Genomic DNA, 27,500 nt, shown 5'->3' with positions numbered 1-27,500 from the left:
TGCTGCTGCTGCTGCTGGTGCTGCTTCTGCTGCTGCTGTTTGGGTAGGTTTGCGTGTAGGTGCGCGTTAGTTTTGCTGCAGATATAATTGTTGTTGTTGCTGCTGCTGCTGCTGCTGCAGATATTTGGCTCCATTCGCAGAGCAGCAATGGCCTGCTGTCGTCAAGTGGTGAGGCGCTGCTGCTGCTGTTGCTGCTGCTGCTGCTGCTGTTGCTGCTACTGCTACTGCTGCTGCTGTTGCTCCTGCGAATGGATCTCGTTCATTGCTGCTGCTGCTGTTTTGTCGTTTCGCTGCTACTGTTGCTGCTGCTGCTCTCTCGCGTGCATTGCTGCTGCATTTGCTGCAGTTTGAGCTGCCTTTGCTGCTGCACTTGCAGCCGTGCGGCTGCTGCTTCTGGTGCTGCTCCTTCTTCTTCGTTTCTCGATGCTGCTCCATTTGCTGCAGCTGTGCTGCATGATGTGCTGCTGCTGCTGCTTCGCTTGCTGCTGCTGCTGCTGCTGCTGCAGGACATTCGTCTTAGGGGTGGTGTCTCTCCGCAATTCGGGTTTGGCGCTGCATGCACTCTCAGTAGAAGACCTCATCGGCATCGTCAATGGTCTGCTGCTGCTGCTGCTGCTGCTGCTATCTTTGCTCCTGCTGCTGTTGCTGCTATCTTTGCTGCTGCTGCCGTTCGTTTGCTTGCTGTTTGTTTGCTGGCTGTTGCTGCTGCCAGAGGGGTGTTCGCTGCTGGTAGCTTCCGTCGCTTCTGCTGCTGCTACTGCTGAGAGCTTGTTTGCTGCTTCTGCTGCCTGCCTGCTGCTGCTGCTGCTTTTCGTTTGCTTCCTAGTGCCTCCATATGTTTGGTGCTGCTGCTGCTGCTGCTGCTCTCTGTTCGTTGCACGCACTTATCCCCTTTTCTTGTGCTGCTGCTATTGCTGCTGCTGCTGCTGCTGCAGCGAACACGGATATATCCCTCACCCCGGCGCACAGGTTGGCGCCGCTGCAGCTGCTGCAAGGGAGCAGAGGACGAAGTGAAGCAGCAGCAGCTGCTGCTGCTGCTGCTGCTAATCGCAGCAGAAGCACCGGAGCGAAGGCCAGCAGTTTGTGGCGCAAAGGCGATGATGGAACTGCCCCGTTAGCTGCTGTTGCTGCTGCTGCCGTTGCTGCTGCTGCTGTTGCTGTTGCTGCTGTTGCTGCTGCTGCTGCTGCCGTTGCTGCTCTTGCTGCTGTGTTTGTTGCTGATGCTGTGGCTGGCGTCAGGATGCGTTGAGTTGCTGCATTTGCTTGCGTTGCTGTTGCTGCGCTGGTTCTGTTTGCTGCTGCAGCAGCAGCAGCAGATACCCCGCCTGGTGGGGAGACGGAGACGAGCTGCAAGAGGAGGGGGAGCAGCAGCAGCAGCAACAGCAGCAGCAGCAGTTTGACTGCACTTTGCTGCCTCTATCACTGCATCAAGGGCAGCAACAGCCGCAGCAGCAGACGCTGCAGAACAACAGCCAGCAGCAGCAGCAGCAGCAGCAACAGCAGCAGCAGCAGCAGGATCAGGAGGAGGCGGAGCTAGCACAGCAGATGGAGTCCCTGCAGCAGCAGCAGCGGCACCTGGAGCAGCAGAAAAGAAGACTTGAGCAGCAAATTCGTGAGCAGCAGCAACAACTCGCCGTGGCTTCGCAGCAGCACCAGCCGCAACAACGGGAGCAGCAGCGCCGGCAGCAACCGCAGCAGCAGCAACAGCAGCAGCAGCAGCAGCAGCAGCAACAGCAACAGCGGGCCCCCTTGGAAGATGAAGAGGCCGATGCTCTGGTGCGGCGCCTGTTGCAGCAGCTAAAACAAAAGCAGCTGCAGCAGCAGCATCAGCAGCAGCGACATCCACAGCGGCAGGAGCAGCAGCAGCAGCGGCTGCTGCGGCAGCGGAACCTGCAGCCAGGGACAGCAGCAGCAGCAAAACGAAATGTCTCTGGCTTCTTTGCAGACCGTGAAGCAGCAGAGCAGGTATTTTTATCTTCATTGAGGCCTGATAGCAACTATGCACCTGCTGCTGTTGCTGCTGCTGCTGCTGCTGCTGCTCGATCCACAGCAGCAGCAGCAGCAGGGAACCGGAGACACCTGCGCACTCTCGGCGGCTACATCAGCAGCAACGGGAGACTGCAGCAGCATGTTGGTACTGCTGCTGCTGCTGACAGCAGCAGCAACGTACAGAAGGCCCTCACACGCACACAGGGGCTGCTGCTAAGGCAGCAAATGAAGCAGCAGCTCTTGCTGGAGCAGCAGCTGCTGAGGCAGCAACAGCAAGAACAGCTGCAGCAGCAACAGCTGCAGCAACAGCAGCTGCAGCAGCAGCTCCTTGTGCTGCAACAGCAACTGCAGCAACAGCAGCTGCAACAGCAACAGCAACAGCACCAGCAGCAACACACACGCATCCCTGCTAGTGTGGAGGCTCAGCTGCAGCAGCAGCAGCGGAGGCATCAGCAGCTGCAGCAGCAACAGCAGCAAGCAGAGAAGGTGAAGCAGCACCAGCAGTTTCTACAGCAGCAGTTTGAAGAGGCGCTACTGCAAGAAGGGCCCGGAGATGACAGCAGCAGCAACAGTAGCAGCAGCAGCAGCAGCAGTAGCAGCAGCAGCAGTAGCAGCAGTAGCAGCAGCAGCAGCAGCGCAGTTCCCTCCTTGTTAATGCCTACGGAACGCCCACCCCCACATGCAGACAGCAGCAGCAGCAGCAGCAGCAGCAGCAGCTACTCTGCTGTAGTGCCATATAGCGGTCCGAGGCGGGCGGAGGAGGCGACCGCAGGTGAATCACCGCACCCTGCAGCAGCAGCAGCAGCTGCTGCTGCTGCAGCAGCTGCAGCAGCAGCAGCAGCAGAGTTGGCGAGTTCTCCGATTCGGTCTTCCGTCTTAGCTGTGGATTCTCTTAAAGAAGAGTTCTCTCCGCATGCATCGCCAGCAGCAACATCTCCTGAAGCAACAGCAACAGCAGCAGCAGCAGCAGCAACAGCGGAGGGTGCGGCCGACTCCAGCGACTCCGAAGCAGCAGCATCTTCTTTAGGAATTGGTGTCTCCTCCTCTGTCTCCCCAGACAGGCTGAACTCGTGGCAGCAGCAACAACAACAGCAACAGCAGCAGCAGCAGCAGCAGCAGCAACGTGTGTCTGCTGAAGATTTGATCGAGCAGTTCACCATAGGGAGACCCGTGAAGCATCCACTGCAGCAGCAGCAGCAGCAGCAAGACGCAGCAGCAGCAGCAGCAGCAGCAGCGGGAGAAGAACTGACATCGGCGATGCTTGACGGCATGCTAAAGGGCTATGGTGTATGCGTGAGCAGCAGCAACAGCAACAGCAACAGCAGCAGCAGCAGCAGCAGCAGCAGCAGCTCCTCGCTGGAGCAGCAGCAAACGAATGCTACAGCAGCATCAGAATACACCAGCAGCACCATCGAAGGCTTCGCCTCTATGAACGCATCTCTCGCCTTAGCAGCAGAGCAGCAAGCTCTAGCTGCTGTATCTGCTGCTGCTGTTGCAGCAACAGCATCAGCAGCAGCAGCAACTGCGCCCATCCAGAACGCCGCCTCCCGGAGACATTTTGCTGCTACAGCAGCAGCAGCTGCTGCTGCTTCAGCGTTCGATAGCAGCAGCAGCAACACACCTGATAGCGCCAGTGAGGTTAGCACAGCAGCGTTAATAGCAGGGAGTGAACAAGAAATACACAAGGCCCTCTTGCAGCAGCAGCAGCAGCAGGAGCAGCAGCAAGAACAGCAGCAACAGCAGCGACTACCGCGCGCATGTGCGTTCGATATCCCCCTAGACTGATTACGTGCTGCAGCAGCAGCATATCCTACTGCTGCTGCTGCTGCTGCAGCAATAAGTGGATCTCACGGCAACACCCAGAGGGATATAGTGGAGCCATCAGCAGCGGCATCAGCTGCTGCTGCTGCTGCACCTTTGCTGCCTTTTATGCAGCAGCAGCAGGTTATTTGTTTTAATTTAGGATCAGCATACAGCACTTATTTTCTCAGCAGCGATGGCTGCTGCTGCTGCTGTTGCTGTTGCTGCTGCTGCAGAGGGAGTAGGAGTGTCTGCTGTACGTACATACTACAACAGCAGCAGCGGCTTCAGCAGCTGCAGCAGGGCGAGCAGGAGCAGCAGCAGCAGCTGCTGCTGCTGCACCTAGCAAAGGAATAATAAACAGAGGGAGCTCTATTAGCAATATGCTGTTTAAAATAAGACGGAGGCAGCATTTTGAATTGCACTTAAAAAGTACAAACGAGATGCAGCTGATTCTGCTATATATAATAATAAACAGCAAACTGCGGTGTACAGACACAGCAAAGCAGCAGCAAAAAGGTTTGCTTAGGTGTTAACATGTAGCACTTATTTTAAATAAATGTTTATAATTTCAATTGGTAAATTAAAGCGGTATTTAATTATTAAATTTAGAGAAATAATTTTAATTTATTTTTTATTTTACAGTCAACTGGAGATACACTCGGAAAGGGGGCGGCGAGAAGACAGAGAATGTGCATAAAAATAAATTTAAATGCATAGAATAATATTTAATAATATTTAATTAATTTAAATGAATCAAATCAAATCAAAGACTTCAAGAAAACCAATTAATATAACACAACGAGCTGCCTGTACACCCCAGGCAGTGAACGGCTAAATACATCCTTTAGAAACGCTGCATTCAGAGACAAGTATATATATATATATATATATATATATATATATATATATATATATATATATATATATATATATATATATAACTATATATATATGTATATATATAAATGCACCCTAATATAAGTGCTGCACTCAGAGAGGAGGAAAAAGGTTGAAATAACCCCGACATATATTAAAGAATGATCCATTATACCCATACATATATATATAATATATATGGGTATATATATACCTATGTATATATATACATATATATATATATATACATATATGTATATATATATGTATATATATATGTGAGTGTGTATATTATAGAAGTACATCCTATATGAACACTACACCCAAAGCAAAGAAAGCCGTTATGTATGTATATATATATATATATATATATATATATATATCTTGTGCATATATATGTATACATATATATATATATATATATTGTACATATATATGTGGATAGACATATATGTATATATATATATATATATACATCTATTAAAGTATGTATGCATATATATATATATATCAGCATATATATATGTATTTATCTTTACTATTTCTATACGGGGTTTATCAATAATAATTCTTCTTTAATCTACGGCTGCTGAGGTGTACGCATAGCTTTGAAGTACATTGGAAATATAAAGTAGAAATAATAATTATTTTAAGAAAAGAATTATTATATCTATTTCTTTTTAAAGAACATTGAAATAAAATAAACAAACGTTTCTTACACACTCTTACAGCCCTAGGTAGCTGCTGCAAGCCCTCTTAAACTTAATGCATTACTTTCTCTGTAATGCTGCTTTATTTATTTATTATTTCATTTTATTTATATTCTTTCTTCAGGAAATACCCCTAAAGATTCAATAAGAAAGCTATTTCAATGCGTATGCAGTATTATAACCCAAGCTGCCCAGCGGTCTGTGCAGCAGCAGCAGCAACAGCAGCAGCAGCAGCAGCAGCAGCAGCAGCAGCAGCATGCGAAGTGTCCATTGAGCTGTACGTACACTTCAAAATTATTTGAATATTACACCTTTAAAGTTGTTTGTCAAATTTTAATTCCTTTATGTTGAACTCCGCTAGTCAGGGGTTTCTCTTTGAGCTCCCTCTGCTGCAGCAGCAGCAGCAGCAGCAGCAACGGAGCATCAGCAGCAGCAGCAGCAACGGAGCATCAGCAGCAGCAGCAACAACAGCAACAGCAACAGCAAAAGCGTGTACACGAACGGGATCGGGATCGTTTGGTCCTGCAGCAGCCACAGCAGCAGAAACGGGGTCAGCGAGAACGGCACTCCATAGTCAACGAAAACCTAGCAGCAGCAGCAGCAGCAACAGCAGCAGCAGCAGCAGCAGCAGCAACAGCAGCAGCTGGGGGGAGACTGGTATTGCAATGACCGCAACGCTTCCTTGAGCAGCAGCAGCAGAAGCAGCAGCGGTTGTCTGTTCTTCTCTTTCGGTTGTTTTCAGGTGTAAGTACACCTCAGCCTACAGCTGCCGCTGGTCTCGATGTTGCCAGCAGCTGCAGCAGCAGCAGAAGCTGCAGCAGCTGCTGCAGAAGCTGCTGCAGCAAAGACTGAAGCAGCAGAAGCTGCAGCAGCAGAAGCTGCAGTAGCAAAAAATGCAGCAGCAGAGGCTGCAGCAGCAGAAGCTGAAGCAGCAAGAACTGCAGCAGCAAAAGCTGCAGCAGCAGAAGCTGCAGCAGCAGAAGCTGAAGCAGCAAAAACTGCAGCAGCAGAAGCTGCAGTAGCAGAAGCTGCAGCAGCAAAAGCTGCAGCAGCAGAAGCTGCAGCAGCAGAAACTGCAGCAGCAGAAGCAGCAGCAGCAAAAGCTGCAGCAGCAGAAGCTGCCGCAGCAAAAACTGCAGCGGCAGAAGCAGCAGCAGCAGAAACTGCAGCAGCAGAAGCTGCAGCAGCAGAAGCAGCAGCAGCAAAAACTGCAGCAGCAAAAGCTGCGGCAGCAGAAGCTGCAGCAGCAGAAACTGCAGCAGCAGAAGCTGCGGCAGCAGAAGCTGCAGCAGCAGAAACTGCAGCAGCAAAAACTGCAGCAGCAGAAGCTGCGGCAGCAGCAGCTGCAGCAGCAGAAACTGCAGCAGCAGAAGCTGCTGCAGCAGAAACTTCAGCGGTAGAAACTGCAGCAACAGAAGCTGCAGCAACAGAAGCCGCAGCAGCAGCTGCTGCTGTAACCACAACGGCAACAGCAGAATCTGTACCAGAAGAAAATGCAGCACCAGATCCTGAAGCAACAGCAGAAGCGGCAGCAGTAGAAGCTGCAGCAGCAGCAGCAACAGCAGCAGCAGCAGGAGAGGAGTCGGCTGTTGAGTATTGGCGCTGCAGCAGCATACCCTCTCCGCAGCAGAATCCTATGGGTTACCTTAACATAGAGCGGTTCGTTTGCTGCTGCCTGCAGCAGCTGCAGCAGCAGCAGCAGCAGCAGCGCCGCTCAGGCTGCATCCTCTTAGCTGCTTCCCTCAGGGGAGCAGCAGAAAGAAGCAAGAAGCTGCTGCTGACTTGCAGCTTCAGCGCGCTGCGCTGCTGCTGGCTTGCTGCTGCTGCTGCTGCAACACTAGCAGCAGCAGCAGCAGAAACAGCAGCAATGCAACGGGGAACGAAATTAACACCAAAAGACACCCCCCGTCGCCTGTCAATTGGCTCCTCAACGTGCAGCAGCAGCAGCAACAGCAACAGCAGCAGCAGCAGCAGCAGCAGCAAGCGAAGCAGCATCAAAGGCACCAAAATCAAGGCTGATTCAAAGAGCCCTTGTTCAAGCAGAAAGACCTGCTGCCGAAGAGCAGCAACAGCAACAGCAACAGCTGCTGCTGCACCAGCCGCAGCAGCAGCAGCAGCAGCAGCAGCGGAAGCCAAAGGCGCTCCCCACCTGGGCTTCGTAAAGAGGTGAGCGCTTCAACATTATCTAGCAATAGAAGACAGGATACGCCTTGTTGTTCTGCTCTTGCTGCTGCTACTGTTGCTTCTGCTGCTGCCTCTGCTGCTTCTTCTGTTGCTTCTGCTGCTAGTTTTGCTTTCAGGTCTTGCGGCGTCTGGTGCTGTTGCTGCTGCTGATTTCTTCTGGTTGCTTCGGTGTTCGCTGCAGGCTGAGGGAAGAAGCTGCTGCAATTTTGTCTTTAGATTACTTAGCAGAGCCGCAGCAAAGCGGATCTTGAAACAAAATATGCCCTGCTGCTGCTGCTGCCGCTGCTGCTGCTGTTGCTGTTGCCTGGGTTCCGCCTAGGGCCCAGAAGCTGCTGCAGCGCTAAAAAACAATTCGCTGCTGCTGTTGCTGCTGCCTCTAGAGAACTAGTAGTAGTTGCCGCAGCTGTAGGGAGATGCTGTGCTGCTGCAGCAAAATCGTTTTACTGCTGCTGCATCCGCATGAGCAGCAACAGCAGCAATAAGAGCAGCAGCAAAAGCAGCAGAGGCAGCAATAGCAGCAGCAGCACCACCACCAATAGCAGCATTAACAACAGTACCAATAGCAGCAGCAACAGCACCAATCACAGGAGCAGCAAAAGCAGCAGCAAGAAGAGCAGCAGCTCTGATGCTGATGCTCACGCACTGACAGAGCGCCCCTTGCAGCAAACAGGTGAAGGGCTGTTTGCTGCTAAAATATACGGCGCTTCGTGCTGCTGCTTCTGTTGCTGCTGCAACAGAGGCTGCTCCTGTTGTTGCTGCTGCCCGTGCTGCTGCAGCAGCTGATGCTGCAGCGATCGTTCTATATCGCCGCAAGACAACACATGCAGATGGAGGCATTTTTAAAACTCTTCTTTTGCAGCTGCTGCATCTTCTGTTGCTGCTGTTGCTGCTGCTGCTGTTGGTCTCCGTACTGTCAGTATCTACAACGAAGAGAGGGCTGCTGCTGCACTTGCTGCTTCAACTAAGGCGGCACTATGCTGCGCGGTACTTTCTGCTGCTTCTGCTGCTGCTGCATCTGCTGCTGCTGCTACGCTTTGCTGCTGCCTAAAGGAAATGATGCACGCGGCGTCTGCTCTGAATCAGCTTCATCAGCTGTTGCTGCTGCTGCTGTTGCGGCACTAGCAGCAGCTCCTGCTGCTGTGCTCGCGGGACCGATTAAACCCTAAGCCCTCAAAGAGCAGCACGAAACCCTAAACCCTTGGCAGCACTAAACCCTAAACCCTAGATAGCAAGCCCTAAACCTTAGACAGCAACCCCTAAACCCTAGATAGCAAACCCTAAACCCTAAACCCTCAAAGCGAAACAACAGTCAAAGCAGAGAGGTGGCCAAAGCACTAACGAAGCAAAGTGCAGCAAAATGTGTGCGGCAGCAGCGACAGCAGCAGCCGCACGCATAGCTGTCACGCTCCCTAACCAGCAATGCTGCTGCTGCTGCTAATGCTGCTGCTGCTGTTCGCCTCGCTATCGCTGCAGCTCTTCTTTTCTCCGCTGCTGAGGGGCTCCTCGCGCTGCTGCACGCCTTGAGAAGCAGCGAGGCAGCAAATCTGCTGCTGCAGCTGCTGCTCCCGCTTCTGTATTGCAAGAACCTGAGCGGTAACTGCTGCTGTCAGTCGTACCAGTGAAGAAATATCTGCAGCAGCAGCAGCAGCAGCAGCAGCAGCAAAGGGGCAATTAGCAGCGGCAGGATATTCTTCGCAAACTGTGGCCATGTATGCCCAGAGCAGCAGCAGCTACAGATACAGCAGCAGCAAGGCATGCAGCCGCAGCAGCAACAAAGCAGCAACAACAGCATCAGCAACAACAGAGCAGTAGCAGCAACACCATGACAGCAGCAGAAAGGGCAGTATGCGGAAGGCCTTGCCTGGTTGCTGAGAAGCGTTTGCTGCTGCTTCTTGCTGCAGCAGAAGCGGGGCGATTGGCGTCAGCAGCTGGGGCGGCAGCCACTGCAGCAGCAACGAATGCTGCGGTAGAGACAACGCCAGCTGCTGCCGCCGGAAGGCAGCAGCAGCAGCAGAAAGCAGAGCAGCAACAGTGGAGCACCGGCGCTTCAACTCCTCCTGCAGCAGCAGCAGCAGCACCAGCAACAGGGACAGCAATTGTTGTTGCAACAATACTCCAGCAGCAGCAGCAGCAGCAGCAGCAGCAGCGATACAAAACAGCCAGACCAGCAGCAAGATTTAAGTGGCAGCAGCAACACATAAGACGACTTGCCGATTGTTTTTCGAGTTTCTCCAGCTTTTGCTGCTGTTGCTGCTGCTGTTGCTGCATGCGCTCTGCTTCGTCTGCCTGCAGCAGCAGCTGCTGCTGCAGCGAAGCAGCTCTGCGCTGCAGCAGCCGGGGGATAGTTTGCTGCAGCAGAACCAATTGCTGCCTCTCCTCCTTGAGCAACGTCGACTCTGCTGTGTCTATCCACTTCACAGCGGCAACAGCAACCTCTGCTGCTGCTGCTGCTGCTGCTCGACGCGCCCGTCGGTTGTTGCTGCTGCTTGACGCTGTTGCTGCTGCTGCCGCTGCTGCTGCTTTCGCCGCTGCTACACGTTGCTGCCGAACCTCCATCAGCCCCTTCTTCTGCTCCTCGTACGCTGCGTTGACAGCAGCAGCAGCCTGCATGCACAACTGCGGTTGCTGTTGCTGCTGCTGCTGTTGCTGCTGTCCATTGCTGCTGCTGCTGCTGCTGTTAATAGACAATGAGGGGTCAGCTGCAACAGCAGCATCTAAATCCAGCACGAACAGTACAGGATCATTGTGTGCTCTTTTTGCCGCTGCTGCGGCTGTTACTGCAGGTGTTGTTATTGTTGCTGTTGCTGGTGTTGCTGCTGCTGCTGCTATTGCTGCTGCTGCAGAAGTAACACCAACCAACAGCCGCGGCACAGAGAAATTACCGAAGAGTTGAGGCAAAAATCTTGAGGTGTCTCCGAGGGGGAGAGGCGCCAATGTAATGCAGACCCTGTTTCCTTTCTGCTGCTGCTGCTGCTGCTGTTGCTGTTGTTGCTGCTGCTGTTGCTGCTGCTGCACAGAGGAGACGAGACCACGTATATCCACGCAGAAGGCACCTGTGCTGCAGCAGATGAGGGCGCAGGAGTAGAAGCAGCAGCAGCTGCTGCTGCTGCTGCTGCCAGGGGGAGCAGGGAAAGAGCGCAGCTCCAACGATTTGCTGCTGCTAACGAGCAGCCGTTCTGTAACAGCAAGAGAAACGAAAGATACGCACTGCAGCAGCAGCTGCTGCTGCTGCTGCAGCTGCTGCTGAAGCGAGACTCGCCTCTGCAGGCGTGGCTGCACGGTGTCTGCGGTCGCGAGGCATTCCGCATGCAAGATGCTGCTGCTGCTGCTGCTGCTGCCGCTGTTGATGCAGCGCAGCAGCAGCAGTAGCGGTGAAGTACTTATCAGGACCTCTGCCTGCTGCTGTATATCCGGTGCAGCAGCCCGTGGTGGAGGCGGCAGCAAAAACCGCTGCGGCTCTGGCTGTAGATTGCTGCTGCTGCTACTATTGCTGCTGTTGTTGTTGCTGCTACTGTTGTTGCTGCTGCTGTTGTTGCTGCTGCTGCTACTGCTGCTGTTTCTAGCCCACTCGCTCAGCCACAAGGAAACCTCGTGCTGCTGTGGTGCATCTGTGCAGCAGCCATCCCCCTGCTTAGCAGCAGCTGCGCTGCTGCTGCTGCTGCTGCTGTTGCTGCTGCTGCTGTTGCTGCTGCTGTTGCTGCTGTTGCTGCTGCTGGTGCTTCCCTGCGTCGGATGCAGCAGCTCCTGCCGCAGCGCAGCGTCATGCAGCTGCAACGCGAGGGCAGGCGGCAGCTGCGCTCGAGCTGGGAGGAAGGGAGAGAGACAGAGACAGCTGTTGTTGCTGCTGCTGCTGCTGCTGGGTGGGTATGAGACAAAGAGAGCGACAGCAGACCAGAGATGTATTCTTTCTGCTGCTGCTCCAAAGTGAAAAGAAGAAGCCAAAGAAGACAGGCCAGCAGCAGAGGCAGCAGCAGCAGCAGCAGCACCGTTTGCTGCTGCTGGTAGCAAAATTTCCTGCTCGGGCATCTCCGTGCTGCAGCAAATGTCAAAGAGCCGCAGCACTGCATGCCGGTTGGTTTCATTTGCTGCTGCTATTGCTGTTGCTGCTGCTGCTTCTCTTGAGATCGTCTCATGGGTAAGAACTACAACAGCCCAATCAGAGAAAGGGTGAAAAGAAACTTGAACGAATGCACGCTGCTGCGGCTGCTTCTGTTGTTGCTGCTGCTGCTGCTGCTGCTGCTGTTGCTGCTGCTGCAGTTCCATGCTGGTGTTCACAAGAAGGAGTTTTCCGTTGGTCCTGCAGCAATTGCTGCTGCGGCTGGGTTCTGCGGGAAGCGGCAGCCCCAGCTGCTTCTGCTGCTTTTGCTGCTGCTGCACCTGCTGCTGTTGCTGCAGTGAAGGCACCGCAGCAACACAGCAGGCGTTAGAGCAGCAAAGCGCCAATGCCTTGCCGTTGCTGCTGCAGCAGATGTAGTTAAACTTCCCTTCTGCTTCTACGTCGTATCCAGGTACGTACACCTCAAAGAGGCCTACCTCCTGCAGATCCTGCTGCTGCTGCCGCTGCTGCTGCTGCCGCTGTTGCTGAAGCAGGTAGCAGCCAATGAGCACCGTAGAGCTGCTGTGCCCCCTCGTGCTGCTGCTCCTTTGCTGCAGCAGCTCGAACATATGCAACTCTGGATCTTCTTCTGCTGTTTCTGACCCGGCAACGCAGCAGCACGCCACCTCGTCTTGCTGCTGCGCGTCTTGCTGCTGCAGCTCCTGCTGCTGCAGCATCTGCTGCTGCCGCTGCCGATGCTTTGGAAAGGCATACCTGCCCCTGAAACTAGCAGCAGGCTTCTTAGGAGAGCCAACGCTAGAAAGAAGCTGGCTGGGTTGTCCCTGCTGCTGCTTTTCCTTCTGTTTCTGCTGCTGCTGCTGCTGCTGCTGCTGCTGCTGTTGCTTTTGCTGCTGTTGCTGTTGCTGCTGTTGCTGCTGCGGTTGGGGTGAGAACTGAAAAGGTGATCCAAATATCATACTTGCTTTCTTGTCATTACTGCTGCTATTGCTGCTGCTGCTGCTGCTAGCAGCAGCAGCAGCAGCAGCAGTAACGGCGGGCTGAAGGCCAAATATCCCTGTCATCGTCCCTCTGCCTCACGGGGGTCTGCTGCTGCTGCTGCTGATGCAGTTGTTGTTGCTGCTGCTGATGATGCAGTTGTTGCTGCTGCTGCTATTGCTGCCGTCCCTAATGTTGTTCTTGTTGCTGCTGCTGCTGCAAAGTAAATATCCAGCAGCAGACAACAATTATTGAGGGGCCTCTCCCGTGGGGCTCGAACTTGTCGTCCGCTATGCTGCTGCTGCTGTTGCTGTTGCTGCTGCTGCTCCTGCTCCTGATTGATGTTGCAGCCTCTGTTGCTGCTGATAGATGATGCAGCTCCTGTTGTTGTTGTTGCTGCTGCTGCTGCTGCTGCTGCTGCTGCCCCGGCAGGAAGCCAATACATGCAGAGGCGCCGGGGCGCGCCCTCCAAAGGAGTCTCTCAGTTGAGGTGTATGTACACCGAGTTTGATACTAAAAGCAGCCTTCACGTTGAAGTCCACAGCAACAGCACTAGCAGCAGCAGCTGCTGCTGCAGCAACTGCAGGGACTCTCCTGGTTCTGCTGCGGCCCTCCTCCCGCCTTTGTTGCTGTTGCGGTTGCTGCAGCTTCAGCAGCAAAACGTTTCGCTCTCTGTGGTTTGTCTCTATAAAGAAACAGCAGCAACAAAAATTAACTCCTGCGTCTCTTAGAACACCAACTGCCAGGACAGGCCGCAGGCAAGGGGGGCCCCAGGGGGCCCCCATCGGCGGGCTGCTGCTGCTACTGCTGTTGTTGCTGTTGCTGCTGCTGCTGCTGTTGTTTGGGTGTCTTTCTCCTGGCCTTTTAGGTGTATGTACACCACAAACAATATGGATAGCAGCTGCAACGGAAGCCGCAGGAATCTGCTGGGAAAGTTGCTGCTGGGCCCGTAACAGCAGGCGTGAACAGCAGCAACTCGACGCAGCAGCAGAAGCAGCAGCACGACCAACAACAGCAGCAGAATAGCTAGTGCCTCCTTGCTGCTGCAGAGGCGCAACAGCAAGCAGCAGCAGCAGCAGCTGGAGTTTCTTCACGGGCCTTTGTTTCACGCTGCGGACAGGTCTGCTGCGGCAAGACTCAACGGCTGTTGCTCCTACTCCGCAGCAGCAGCAGCAACAGCAGCAGCAACAGCTCCAGGCCTAGAGTGCCGCCTCTACGCCACAGCAGCCTCTGTTGCTGAAGGGTGCTAAGAACTGGCAGTAGAGAAGCCCAACAGAGTCGTCTTGTATCCCTGCTGCTGCAGCAGCAGCAACAACAATAGCAACACCGACAGCAGCAGCAGCAATGATTATGGCAAGGCCAAGCTGCTGATTTCGATGTGTCCTTTATCCTTGCTGCTGCTCCCCTTCGTGGAGGTCATACGAAAACAACAGTTTGGGGGAGTGCTGTTCATTTAACAGCAGAGGTGCAGCAAGTAGAGACAACTAAAGTTAAGAAGTATCGAAAATAATAAATAACAAGGAGGTTCCAACATCCCGTATGTCCACCGCAAAAATATACAGAAAAAGAAAGTGCAGTCTGCACGCACTGATTTCAATGAGTTGAACTTCAATACACCTTCTGTTTCTCTATTATTACCATATGCCCCGCTGTCTCCAGACGATAGATGGTGATGCGCTGTGAGTTGAGGATAAAGCCTTTTTTGCAGTTTAGAAGGCACTTTTGCTGCTGCTCAACAGCATCTCTCTATGCAGAGACCCGTTTCTCAGACTACTCGGCATTCCTAAAATGCTTCCTTTTATTTACTTTATTTTTAGGAGTAGAAGACCGCATGCACTGGAACGGCATCTTCCTCACTTATAATCACCACAAGCTCAAGGAACGAAGTGGCGCAATCGTTTGCTTTCTCTGGGCCTCTCATCACTGTAGAATGCCCAGCATAGTGCTGTAGCTACTGCTCCTGTAGCAGCTGCTGCTGCCGTTGCCGCTGCTATGGTTGCTGCTGCTGGTGATCCCCAGCATATGTTTCCGAGGTCTCTCCTGCTGTGCCCTCGGTTGCTGCTGCTTTGGAGACCAGTTAGTGCAAACAGGAGCAGACAACACTGGCGAAGTAAGGGGGGAAGTGGTACACCAGCAATCCCCAAAAGGCGGTTGGTGGCGCCCAGCAGCAAAATACGGAACAAATTAATGGGCTTCAGGCACCGCCGCTGAAGTAGCGGTAGGTCGGCATGAAGAAAAGAGTATCGAAACAGAGTTGAGATCGGAGAGCGGGAGTGTATATATATATATATATATATATATATGTCAGCAAACAACAAGTAGTTTTATATGGCCCAGGTTCCACCGCTGTGTGCACGCCCACAGCTGCCGGAGCCAACTCCTAGCTGACGAGTTTCCGAAGATACTCCCGAAGAATCGCTCCGCATAAGCGTTCCTCAGAAAGCCACTCGGGGATTCTTCGATGTCCTGGCCATTCAACGCACTATTCCCCTTTACTATGGCATCTGTTGGTTGCTACCCGCGCAGCTTATCTCAGTCTCCTCCAGTTATGCCTTCTCGCAACGATGTTACTGTTGATTTGTCGGCGGAGTTCGAGGATATTTCGGTGATTCCCTGAACCGTTTTAGAAAGCCAACGTTAATGATAGGATGCGATCTCAACGTTTGGCGGAGGAAGACGATGTACGACAACGCCCTAGCCCGAGAATAAAACCCAAGTGCCTTACCCAACTTATTGCGAACTTCTTCGGTTGCTCGCCCTCCTGCCCTCTACGGAGAGTGTGCGAATTCACTAAATCCAGCTGCATTGCTTCACAATGACGGCTAAGCGTCGAACATCTGAATTGTCGTGCACGTGTATTACTACAGGCCACCCCCATATTAGATGTATATATAAATATGGGTATGTATAGAATGAAGTACTATCCTCGAGTTTTCTTCGCATGTGCACATTGCCTATATAAGATGAAATGGTATATGCGCTATAGTGGATTCATGCCTAGATCGTGTTTTGAAAAGAAAACAGCTACAAAGAGCTATTTATATTGTTCCTTTTTGCCTCTGTCTGCAGGGAATGTGCAGAGGGCGATGGCGGGCAATGGGTGAGAGAGATCACTGACCTCCCCGCTTTGCTGGACGTCTTGGGTTTTATTTGAATGAGGGGAGGGGAGGGGCGTACTTTAATTGAATTCATTCAACTCGCAGTTGCCTCTATCCTCGGTTTGCAACGACTACTAGAAAAATACATAAATCATATGTATGTACATATATTATAGCCACGCTGACAAACTCCGCCCCAAAACAACTTCAGCAGAAACAAAAATTCATTTTGTTGGAGTATGCACTGCGTTCTTTCCGAAGAAGAAACTGCAATACATGCGACCAACGCAAGTACAACTTCCCCCAAATGGCAGCAGCGGATCTGTTCTACGCAGCTGCTTAGGTGTGGCTGTTTTGCATTGTACATCTGCATTCATTGTTTTGCTTCATGGTTTGCTAGCCAGCCGTCTGTAGGTGTATTGTCCTTATTTTCTAGTTTTTTATCGATCGCGATGACGGCAGCATAGCAGAGCAGCAAAACTTGCAAAACATTTTTAGCTCAGTTCGGATCATCCGCCAGTCCTAAAGTGCCTGCAGCTGTCATAATGCGTTCAACAGAGCCATGCAATTCATCTCTTGTGGAGTCGCGAGACAGTGTATTGGGCACGAGAGTTGTGGCTTTTCGGGCTTTTCTGCCAGGGCTTGTAGTAGAGGCGCAACTGCCTTCGTATTCTTCTTCAGTCTCCTCAGCACAGGGGGTCTCACCCGCAACAACGCACGGGCTGCATAAGAGAGGACGCGTTCTGTTGACAACACGAGGGGTTTCGGGGCAAGAAGGGGTTGCTGGAGCTGCTGCGGCAGGAGTTGTAGGTGGTGCTGCTGTTTGGCAAATTTCCTCTTGTGTTGGTTCGGTCTCAGGAGTTGGAAGAGTTGCTGCTTCTTCCTCGGCTGCCTGCACACCCGACTCTTCTTCTACAGAGGGGTTGCTGAGTCTTGGAACTCTGAGTTTGTCATGGTGTCTGTAGGCAGGAGCCGTAACCTCGTGAGGATGCAGGAATCTGTGCAGCATGCAAATACGCATACAACAGAAGCAAATGCAGATAACTAACTTGTTTAAAAAAGCAGGCTCTACGAAGACCAAAGAGACAAAAGAGGGAACAACAGATCGTTTGAAACCCGCACCTGCAGTTATCTCCATTAAGGCACTTTCCACGTTTGGCGAATCTACAAAGAGTAGTTTTGTATTCAGGAGGTTGAGGCTGAAGTTCGTCTTGAGAATGAGCATAAGGACAACGGGCGTCATTACACTCGAGGCCAAAGAAGACAAAACGGCACCATTTGGTGCAGCGGAGATCTGGTGTAGGCCGCAGTTCTTCCTATGAACAAAGCAAGTTTTGAATGATTTGCACCATATAGGGGGCTGCTCTGCGTACATACTTCTCTGTCTTGTTAGCTGACAATTGCAAAGTAGTGTAGAAACAGCAGATTGTGTTGTCGAACGCAGGAATTGTTTGCTTGCTTACAACGGAATGAGCGAAGGTGCAGTCTCTCTTTCTACAGTACCCCTTGGAGAGGTAGCGGCTGCACATCTTAGTGTTAATAAGCCGGTTTACAGGCGCCTTAGGGGGGGCTCTGTAAATTTGCTGGGGCAGATACTGGGGAGCAGGGCAGTAGATAGGCGGGTAGTCCACCAGGCGGGGTATGAACACCGGAAGTCTGCGATCTTGCTGATTTGCAATCGCCGCAATCATCGGGTAATCCATCTTCCTGAAATTTCAAGCAAAGAAGAAGTCAGTCAGCACGGACAAAGCCATGGGCAAGGAAAAGAAGGACCTAGAAACTCGCTCGACTAGTCGCTCTGGCTATTGGGGTGAGAGCGGAACAAATATATCAAAAGAAAAAATATAAAGTATTATTTAATTGATCATTGATATGACATATATGTGTTATGCTTACGCTGGTGGTCGTTTCAAGAAGTACAACGACAACAGACGTCTGCTGGGTTGTTTGGCTTGCGGCGGGTTGTGCGATTGAAATCAAAATGCTCAATTCAACAATAATAATCAAATAAATAAAAGTGATGCATTAAGTACATTGCAAAAAGGCAGGCGCCGCTAGCACTTCAGTGGCAGGGAGCCTCAACTCGGGCTGGTGGCGAAGGTGGGCAGCCAAGCCATTCCTTCCATTGGTCCTGTGAAGACACTTTCAGCTTCGTTATTCAAGGAGGAAGGAGGGAATGAAATTTACGTTTATTTTGTTTGAATCAACAAATGTTAAATTAGGATATATATTTCATGAATAAATGCTGTTTTCTTTCGAAAAATAAACAAGAAACCCAGGCGGATTGAATGAAGGTCACCACCACCCACCTCTGCTCGTGGCTGACTGCCGGGTCTTGCAACGGCGGCAGCTTCAGATTTATTTTCCCCCCCTTAACGTGTAGTTAAAATTAAGTTGAAAGAATTCAATAAGTTGAATTTCAGAGAAGAAATATACCAGAAATGTCTGTTTTCTCCAACACGAGGCAGTGTGGCTCTCTACTTCGCCATACTGTCGTCCCGTGTAGCGGCTGTCTTCCTTTCGAAACTCCCTCAGAAACTCTGTGCAAACACTGTAGAAATATACAGACTTTTAAATACAATATATTTATGTATCTATATGCCTGTGTGTATGCATAGTAATTCTTTATTTTTCTGCATGGGAGCAAAGCGACCGGCGGTGCTCCCCTATTGCCGATCTAAGAGGGATACTTAATATTCATATTCAGTCTCTTTCAGCAAGAAGAAAAACTCAAAACAAAACCATCATGATGAGAACGTTGAAGAGATGCAGTAGTCTCAGAGACACCGATCCTGCGCTCTCCTGTTGATGGAACAGACCTAAGCATATTGCTGTACATAGAAGAAGTTGCTGCTGTCAAAAGAAGTTGTCGTTATAAGAAGTTGTTATTGCTGAAAGGCGTTGCAACTACTGAAAGCAGTTGTTGCAATTTGAAATTGTTGCTGTAGGAAGAAGCTGCTGCTTCCAAAAGAAGGAAAGAAGTTCTTACTGCAAGAAGAAGTTGTCGTTGTTAGAAGAAGTTGTTGCTGTTCAAAGAGGATGCCATTGATAAAAGTTGTCATTATTAGGAGATGTTGTTTTCTCTTAAGGATGTTGTTCTTCTGCTGCTACCGGAGCAGTCGGTTTCGTTCGTATGCATCAATGGCTTCTTCCGTTGCCAATGCGAGGCTGGGTGTTGTTGAAGCTGGCTCCATTGTTAGCATCGGTATGTGTGTGAAGCCGGAAGACGAGATGCCTGCTGCTGCACTCTCCCCCTCTACAGCAGCAACGGTATGCCCACAGCCATAGAGTCGATAGGCGTACGTACAGAGGCCCTCAAGGCCCACGGGGCCCCTAGCGTGGGTTTTCCCTGTTGCAATCCCGACTTCAGCTTGAAACCCAAAACGGTAGCCGTCTGCAAACCTCGTGCTGCAGTTACAAAAGACGTCTGCGCTGCTAACACCCCTCATGAACGTCTCTATGTGGGGAGGAGTGAAAGAGAGAATGAGATCTGTATGGTGGGAGCCGTTTCTGTTAATACACTCCACAGCCTCTTCAACGCTTTCCACAACTCGCACAGACAATATGGGGGCAAGCCACTCCGTCTTGAAATCCTCTTCTGCGGCAGGTTGGGTCGCTTCAGGCGGCAGCAGCTGCGCAGCAGCTGCATGAGCACGAAACTGAACACCTTCTGCTGCTAGAGCCTGGCCTAGAACAGGTAGGAGCTTTGCTGCTGCATCTTTGTGCACAAGCAGCACCTCTAAAGCGTTGCATGCAGCAACATACTGCAACTTGCTGTCTCGTATAACCCCCACTACCTGCTGCATGCGTTGCTGCGTTGAGACGCAGTCTGCATCAGCGTAGGCTGTACAGACACCTTCTGCATGCCCCATAACGGGAATACGGGTATTATTTTGTATAAAAGAAACCAATTCTTTGCTTCCTCTTGGAATGACTAGGTCGATGCTGTCGTGCAGCTGCAGCAACTGCTGCACCTCTTCACGAGACTCCACAAGCTGCACCAATGAACACAACCCCTGCATCTCCTCCTCAGACACCGGAGGCAGACCCAGCTGCTTGAGGCCCCCCATCACTGAACGAACTCCCAGAACAAATGCTTCATGCAAAGCTGCGTTCGTGCGAGCAGCTTCCTTCCCTCCTTTCAGCAGACAAACCTGCACCCAAACAAACGAACAAACAAACAAACAAATATATATATATATATATATATATATAGCGGCTATTCCAAGAAACGCCTTCTTCTAGCTGTCTCTGACTCCGTCTTTCTGTCTGTTTCAGGCGTCTCCTTTCCCCCTTCGCAGCAGACGCACCTGAAGAGAAACAAATAAACAAATAAATAAATAAATAAATAAATAAACACAGAGACATAAACAAACTGAGAGCCACAGTGAATGTTAGAACCAGGCAAAAGAAAGATTGCGTTCGGCTGCACAGGGAGAAAAAACGTGCTTCTGCTGCTGTTGCTGTTGGTGCTGCTGTTGCTGCTATTGCTGTTGTTGCTGCTGTTGCTGCTGCTGCTGTTGTTGCTGCTGTTGCCGCTGCTGCTACTGAGGAGTAGAAGACAGACATTGCCAGACTTGAGACCCAAAGACGCAATCTGAACGAACGCCTCAGGGCGGCCCTCAAAAATAATCAATAAAACGCCGAGAGGAACAGTGACCCGATAAAGGTGGAGGCCTTAACAGGAATAAAACACAAAGAATACAAAAACTGCTGTTGAAGAAATCCGAAAAACACAAAAACAGACACAACAAGCAGCACGTGCACCAATCCCAGCCTCATCCGGCGCCAATGCAGCAGCAGCACCTGTTCCTACAACAGCTGCTGCTCCAGCTACTGCTGCCACTTCAGCTACTGCTACTGCTGCAGCTGCTTTTGTTGCTGCTGCTGCTGTTGCTGCTGCAACGGCTCCTGTTGGAGCAACTGCTGCTGCTGCTGCTATTGCTGCAGGTGGTACCTGGGGCGAGTTCCGTGGCCAGTGTGCATTTTCCGAGTGGATTTGGCGCTGCTCTGAGGGCATCGATGTTGGTGGCGAGGGTCTGCAATTTGCGTGCATCTAAGGCGAGCCTCTTTAGCAGTGCTGGAGGCACACTGCCGCTGCTGCTGGCCTCCTGCAGCAACAAACCAAGCCCCACGGTGTGGCGCATGAGTGCATGCATGCATGCAGATACGCATGCATGTGTGTGTTTGGCTGAAGCTGGGGAACTGCAAGGAGACAGGCACTTCGTAGCGGGAGTGGTGGGTTGTCTACTGCAGCAACCGCAGCAAGACCAGTACATACACCCCATGCCTGATTCTCAATCCCGTCAAATAAACGCAGCAACTGACCTCTAAGTCGGCTCTGTTTGCTTGTAGTATTTTCTCTTCTTGAAGCAGAAGCCCTTCTCTTAATGCAGACAATACTCTGTCTCGTGTAGAAGCAGGCAAACGAGCAGCGATAGCCTTCGCTTCCCTAATCTGTTGCTGCAGCGCCTCTAGGCGGCTGGGGGTGGGCATTGTGGGTTAACTGGGACGCAAAAACAGAAAAGAATTCAAATAACTTGTTTTTAAATCCGTTTTGTTACCTTTTTTCAGGTTTTTTCGCATGTATTCATCACCAACTGTACAGACACCTCGAACGGACTGCGGTGGACCGCTGCGGGCGCCTCACCTCGGCAGACAGCCGAGCAGCTGGAGGCGAAAGAAGAGTTTCTGTGCATTAATCTAATAATATTTTTAATTGTATTAAATTAAAAATAGAATTTAACATATAAACACCCCGGATAGGCCGTCAGAACCTCAACAAATTGCTGTACTCTGCCGCTCCACTCCCTGCCACGCCTGCTGTTCCTGCAGCCAACACGTCGAGAGGTTTGCTGCGGTGTGCATGCAGCTTCGTCTTCTTCTATTGGCATCTGAAAGAAATATTACAAATAGTGCTAAGACATGCTTTGGAAAACGCGAACTCCGTGGAGCATAGACAAAGGGCAGTCCCTGGTGCCTTCTCCCGCCGTTCGCTGCTACTGCGGTTGCCGCTGCTGCTGCACAGCAAAGATAGGCCCACCGACAACAAATAATACTTCCGCTATACGTTCTTCGCTCGTCTCTGTTGTCTCCTTCTCGTACACTTTTGCACTGGAAGACAATGAATTAATGCCTGCCTCCTTCTATGCTAACTTAGACACGATCTAGACTGGAAACAAAAATGTAGGTAGCCCTAGGATTTGAGGTGTATGCGTGAGAGAGTGAAAATAAAATAGAGCCCCTTGGCTGTCTCCCCAGACACCGTAGAGGCGGAAAGAACCCCTGCTACGGCGAGAGCGAATGAAGGTCATGCGCTATCGGGCAACTGAAATGCATGCAGCGAAATAAGCAGGAGTATTCTGCCTGCATTAAATACAAATTCTTAAAAACATCCAACAAGCAAACCCCAGAAGCCCCCTGGGGCTGGTGGCTGCTGCGGAAAAGAGACACCTGAGGCAGACTCTGTCAGGTGTTGCAGCAAACCACCTCCTTGCTGCAATTCCTGCTGCAGCAAAAGCCCCAGTGCATGCATGCATGCACTGGGGCTTTGTCCCTCAACAGCAATCTTGTACCCACGTACTAATAAAGCCTAAATCGTATGCTTTAAACCTAAACTTCAGCACCGCGGCTTGAAACCCGTAAAGGCTACACTCAGCACCCCCAGCAGATACTGCAAAAGCCCAGATGCATGCACACTGTCTGCTGCATCTTGCTGCTGCATTGTCAATCAGGGGAGACACAGCAGCACCCGCAAGTGTCCCCTCAGCCCCTCTGCATCTTGCTGCTGCACTACGCAGCAAAAGAGACCAGCAGCAGCAACCGTCTACTCCGAGGAGTCCCGTTCAAGGGTACACCGCCGCCACGCCTGGCGTAAGAAACACAACTAATAATCCCCCCGTTTCTGTTGCAGCTTCTGCTGCTGCCGCTGCTGCTGCTGTTGCCGCCTCTGCTGCTATTGCTGCTGCAGTCGAGGGCGCAGCTGCTGCAGGAGGTCCTCCATGCATTGCGTACTGCAGGTGGTGCTGCTGCTCTGGTTCTAGCAACAGCCTCTGGGTGTAAGTGCAGCTTCTGTCTCACTTCTGCTGCTGCTGCTGTTGCTGTTGCTGCAGCAGTTGCTGCAATGTTTCAAGGGTTTTCGACAGTTGGTGCTGCTGCTGCTGCGCATGCAGCTCCTGCAGCAGCAGCGGCAGCCCCTCAGCAGCCTGCAGGAAGGCCCTCACGTTGGAGATTGTGCGGAGACACCTGAAATAAAGAGCAGGTGAGCATACACCTGAGAAACAAGAGTGAAGCAAGAACAGTCTTGCTCGTAACTTCTTGTATTGAGAATGTGTTTGTTCCTCGGTGCCGTTGTCTGCTTGGCTGCTTCACTTGCTATCTCTCTCTGTCTCCTCTCTGTCTCTCTTTGTCTCCTTTTCGTTTGTGATCGTTTCATCTCTACCTCCTCTTATTTTTCTGTCTCTGTTTACTTTTCTGTTTCTGTGTTTGTGTCCGTCTGTCTGTCTGTCTTTCCTCCTCCTTCGGTGCATCTGCTCCGCCCCAAACCCTAAACCCCAAACCCTAAACCCTTACCTCCAGCCCCTACACTAAGCGAAACTTACAGAGCTCTAAATCCTAAACCCAAAACCCCAAAGTATGGTCCCTCAACCCTAAACCCTAATCATAAGTACAACAAAGACGCCAGGACGCTGAACCCTAAACCCTAAACCCTAAACCCTCACCTGTGATCTCTCACGCAGTCTGCAGGAAAGTTGTACGTCCGAATTTTCTCGCTGCGGTCTTTGGTGCCCATCTGCGCCCCTGCAGTAGCGTGTAGCTGCTGCTGCTGTTGCTGCTGCTTGCGCTGCTGCAGCAGGTGCCGCAGCAGCACCAGAGCCCTCTTGCGGTTGTCCGCCTGCGAGTGGAGCACAGGCAACGAACTATCCCAACCTCTAGCAGCAGCATCAGCATCAGCAGCAGAAGCACGGAGACGCAAATACCTGAGGCACCCTCTCTCAGCTGCAGCATCTCCAACAGCAAGAACAAGAAGAAGAACAACAACAACCGCAAAAGCAACGCCAGCAGCAGCAAGACCAACATCAGCACAAGCGCAGCAACAGCAACGACGACAACAGCAGGACGAGCAACGGCAGGAGTAGCAGCAGCAGCAGCCCCAATCAACAGCAGCAGCAGCAGCAGCGGACTTGGCTGGAGGTTTCCTGCATGCAGACTGCCAGCCCCGTGGGGAGATGAGTGACGCGAACAGCCGTTTCGCTTTTGTTGACGCTCTGACCCCCGGGGCCGCTGGCTCGCATATTCTCTATGCGGATGCTGCTTGCACTCAGGTCCACTGCAGCAGAAGCAAAAGCAGCAGCAGCAGCAGCAGCAACAGCAGATGAAGATGCAGCATATGCAACACAAGGTGCTGCAGAAACAGACCCAGTCAAGAAATAAACGCGAAGGAACAACAAGGGAGACGCAACCGGCACGCCAGCAGCAAACAGCAACACCAGCAGCGCAGCAGCAGTAGCACAGCAGCAACATCAGCAGCAACAGCAGCAGCAGCAGCAGCGTTGCTGACCTTCTGCCTCGGAGAGACAGGGCAGCACCGTCACAGCAGCAGTTGATGTCTGCAGTCTCTTCTTCGCATCTGTTGAGGGCACTCGCTGCACGCGATGTACTCCCGCTTCTAAAGGAAGCAACGCACATACGCCCTCACCTGCAGCAGCAGCAGCAGCAGCAGCAGCAACGGGAGGAGCAGCGGGAGCAGTCCATGCACAAGGTGCATGAGGAGGGTGAAGGGCTGTAACTATTATATGCCGCAGCAGCAGGTGCTGCTGCTGCTGTTGCTGCGCTTCTTCTCACTACACGGTCCCCAAAGCAGCAGCAGAAGCAGCAGCTACAGCAGCAATGCCGCAAGCAGCACCAGCAGCAAATACGCGGTGGCAGCATCCGCTCCAGATGCAGCAGCAGCGACGGACGAGCAGCAAAAGAGCATCAGCAACAGAACAGCAGCAGCAGTAGACAGGCATCAGAACAGCAGCAGCAGCAGCACCAGAATACAAACAGCAGAACAGCAGCAAGCAGCAGCACCAGACGAACGCCAGGACAGCATCAACAGCATCAGAGAAGCAGCAACAGCAACAGCAGAACAGTAAAAGCAGCAGCAGAACAAGAGCAGCAGCAGCCGCAGAACATCAACAGCAGCACGAGCTGAACAGCAGCAGCAGCACCAGCAGAACAGCAGCAGCAGCAGCAGAAGCAGCAGCAGAGCGTTACCTGACACGAGTGCCTTTGCTCTCCTCACTCCTCCTCCTTCGCTTTTGTGTCTCTCTACAACTTCAAACGACCATCCCTTCTCCCTGCTGAGCATGAGATACATTTCGAACAACTCTGCAGCAAACAGAGCAGCCTCTTCGCCGCCAACGCCCGCTATCACCTGCAGCAGCAGCAGCAACAACAGAGGCAGAAGCAACAGCAGTAGCAGCAACAGCAGCAGCGGACAGAAGCAAAAGTCGCAGGCGGAGTGGAAGAACACAGGCACACGCGTCAGGTAACGCCCTGCTGCTGCTGCTGCTGCTACTTTGCTGCTGGAAGAAGACAATTATGAATAGGGGACGCAATAGATAGAAGCAGCAGCAACATGAGCAGCAGCAATATCGCCAGCAGAAGCAGCAGCACTAGCAGTGCAGAGTGCTGCAGCAGCACCAACACAAGGAGCAGCATTATGTCTCTGACCTCCAGCATGACTTCTTCTAGACGGTCCTCTATTTGGCTTTGATGCCTCTTGCTGGCTGGTTGCTGCTGCTGCTGCTGGGCTGCTGCTGCAGCAATTGCATCGGCCTGCTGGAGCAGCAACTGAGCTATCTCCGCGGCAGCAGCATCTTCCTCTCGCTGCAGCTCCAACAACTCCGTGTCTACACCCTCCTCACCTCCGCTACTGCCGTTGCTACTGTTGCTGCTGCTGTTGCTGCTAGTCTTGCTGAGGCTCTGCTGCTGCTGCTCCAGCAGCAGCGAACGCAATGCCTTTATGTCTTCTCTCACGGCGGCAAACCGCGACAGGACCGGAAGCACAGAAGGAGAAAGGACGGCTTCGAAATCAATAGCTTGCCCGTGTTGTCCTCTCTGCTGCTTTTGCTGCTGCTGTTGCTGCTGCTGTTGTTGCTGCTGCTGCTGCAGCAGCAGGGCCACACGCTCCAAGACGACCCTCTGGGGCTCCTCTACTGTCAGCTCGTAGCATCCCTCAGCAGCGAATGCTGCTGTGGCGTAGCGGCGGCGGTCTAATCCTGCTCCTGCTGCTGCTGCTGCTGAGTAGCAGCAGCAGCTGTTGAGTCCTGCTGCAGCCGATCCACCTGGCAGCGAGAAACAGAAAGTGGTCGTGAAGAAATTCCAGCTGCTGCTGCTGCTGTTGCTGTAGCCCTGCCTATGCAGCAGCTCGGGGGCACTAGCTTCCCTGCTCCTGGCGTTGATCTTGCTGTTGGCGCTTCTGTGTCGAGCTGCTGCTGCTGCTGCTGCTGCTGGTCGCTGCTGGCTCAACAGGAGCCTTCCCAGCAGATTCCTGAGGCTTCTGGTGCAGCTGCTATTCATATTACTTGTGGTGTACGAACACCTGAAGAGGTAGGCGAAACACACCCAAATAACAGCAACAGCAGCAGCAACGGCAGCAGCAACAGCAACAGCAACAGACCGCCGACGGGGGCCCCCGGGGCCTCCGGGGGCCCCCGCGCCTGCTGCCTTGTCTGGCTGTTATCGTTGAAAGAAGTACAGGAGTTAATTTTTGTTGCTGCTGTCCGCTCCTAATAGAGGCAAAATACAAGACCTTTTGCTGCTGAAACTGCAGCAACAGCAGGGGCAGCAAAGGCGGGAGGTGGGCAGCAGCAACTGCTGCTGCTGCTGCTGCTGTGGGCTTCAATTTGAAGGCTGCTCTTAGCAGCAAACTCTGTGTACACACTACTCAACTAAGAGGCTCCTTTGAAGGGCTCACCGCGGCGCCTCTGCATGCACCGGCAGTGGGCTTCCTGCCTAAGCAGCAGCCGCTGCAGCAGGAGAAGCTGAAACGTCTAGCAGCAGCAGCAGCAGCAGCAGCGGGAACAGCCTAGCGGAGGACGAAGATCAAATCCCAAGGGGGAGGCCCCTCATCATTTGTTGTGTCTGCTGTACATTGTTTACGTGCACCAGCAGCAACAACAAGGACAACACTAAGAACAGCAGCAACAACAGCAGCGGCAACAACTGCAGCAGCAGCAATAACAACACCCTCAGCCCATACCGACCCAGAAGCAGCACCAGCAGCAGCAACTACAGAAGCGGCAGCAACAGTAGCTCGTGTGTCCGTCCCTCTCGCATTCTCCCTGCTCGACCGCAGCTGCCGCCTGCCCTCGCGTTGCAGCTGCATGATGCTGCGCTGAGGCAGGGCCTGCTGCTGCAGCAGCAGGGTAGAAGCTGGAGCAGCAACAGCAGCAGCCCTAGGAAAGTTACTGGGGGTCAGGCTGGGGATGGCTGCTGCGCAGATGCTCCACAGCAGCAGGAGTTATTTTTTGAGGCTGAGCGAGTGGGAGAGAAACAGCAGCAGCTGCTGCTGCTGCCGCTACTGCTGCTGGCTAGCTAAGCATGGAGCAAAACATCAAATGCAGACGCATAATGCAAAAAAGCCTAAGCAGCTGTGACGAATAGACCTGCTGCTACCTTTTGCGGGAAGTTCTATTTTTTTGCAGTTTCTTCTTGGGAAAGAACGCAGTACATACTCCAACAAAATAATTTTCTGTTTCTGCTCAAGTTGTTTCGGGGCAGGCCTTGTCAGTGTAGCTATTATATATATATATATATATA

General features: G+C 52.1%; 6 protein-coding genes across 6 annotated transcripts in view; 2 read left to right on the top strand and 4 right to left on the bottom strand.

The window, feature by feature from the left end:
- EAH_00020010 (hypothetical protein, conserved) overlaps positions 1 to 3,774 on the top strand; it is a gene marked incomplete at both ends in the record, with an annotated part of 3,900 nt that extends 126 nt beyond the window's left edge. Inside the window, 4 exons of the mRNA XM_013397220.1 lie at positions 121 to 168; positions 507 to 595; positions 936 to 1,113; positions 1,305 to 3,774. Coding sequence (XP_013252674.1) covers positions 121 to 168; positions 507 to 595; positions 936 to 1,113; positions 1,305 to 3,774 — 2,785 coding nt within the window. The remainder of the gene's footprint in view (positions 1 to 120; positions 169 to 506; positions 596 to 935; positions 1,114 to 1,304) is intronic.
- Positions 3,775 to 5,722: 1,948 nt separating this feature from the next.
- EAH_00020000 (hypothetical protein, conserved) lies at positions 5,723 to 7,813 on the top strand (the record flags this gene model as incomplete). The annotated part of the gene is made up of 3 exons (XM_013397219.1): positions 5,723 to 6,035; positions 6,170 to 7,544; positions 7,744 to 7,813. 3 exons carry the CDS (start codon positions 5,723 to 5,725, stop codon positions 7,811 to 7,813), a joined length of 1,758 nt encoding a protein of 585 aa, XP_013252673.1.
- A 1,158-nt stretch (positions 7,814 to 8,971) lies between these two features.
- On the bottom strand, positions 8,972 to 12,680 carry EAH_00019990 (armadillo/beta-catenin-like repeat-containing protein, putative; the record flags this gene model as incomplete). The annotated part of the gene is made up of 2 exons (XM_013397218.1): positions 8,972 to 9,192; positions 9,770 to 12,680. 2 exons carry the CDS (start codon positions 12,678 to 12,680, stop codon positions 8,972 to 8,974), a joined length of 3,132 nt encoding a protein of 1,043 aa, XP_013252672.1.
- Positions 12,681 to 16,191: 3,511 nt separating this feature from the next.
- EAH_00019980 (zinc finger (CCCH type) protein, putative) lies at positions 16,192 to 17,395 on the bottom strand (the record flags this gene model as incomplete). Its single annotated transcript, XM_013397217.1, has 3 exons — positions 16,192 to 16,690; positions 16,815 to 17,008; positions 17,156 to 17,395. The coding sequence occupies 3 exons, from the start codon at positions 17,393 to 17,395 to the stop codon at positions 16,192 to 16,194; spliced, it is 933 nt and encodes a 310-aa protein (XP_013252671.1).
- A 1,404-nt stretch (positions 17,396 to 18,799) lies between these two features.
- On the bottom strand, positions 18,800 to 21,188 carry EAH_00019970 (gamma-glutamyl phosphate reductase, putative; the record flags this gene model as incomplete). Its single annotated transcript, XM_013397216.1, has 2 exons — positions 18,800 to 19,846; positions 21,021 to 21,188. 2 exons carry the CDS (start codon positions 21,186 to 21,188, stop codon positions 18,800 to 18,802), a joined length of 1,215 nt encoding a protein of 404 aa, XP_013252670.1.
- A 1,580-nt stretch (positions 21,189 to 22,768) lies between these two features.
- EAH_00019960 (peptide chain release factor 1, putative) lies at positions 22,769 to 26,258 on the bottom strand (the record flags this gene model as incomplete). Its single annotated transcript, XM_013397215.1, has 6 exons — positions 22,769 to 22,937; positions 23,414 to 23,586; positions 23,876 to 24,021; positions 24,253 to 24,390; positions 24,951 to 25,110; positions 25,410 to 26,258. The coding sequence occupies 6 exons, from the start codon at positions 26,256 to 26,258 to the stop codon at positions 22,769 to 22,771; spliced, it is 1,635 nt and encodes a 544-aa protein (XP_013252669.1).
- Positions 26,259 to 27,500: the final 1,242 nt, after the last annotated feature.

This window comes from Eimeria acervulina, genomic scaffold (genome assembly GCF_000499425.1).
Source record: "Eimeria acervulina Houghton genomic scaffold, Eah_scaff137, whole genome shotgun sequence".
NCBI classification, from domain to species: domain Eukaryota; phylum Apicomplexa; class Conoidasida; order Eucoccidiorida; family Eimeriidae; genus Eimeria; species Eimeria acervulina.
Note: the sequence above shows the minus strand (reverse complement) of the source record. Positions and strands in the feature narration are given on the sequence as shown.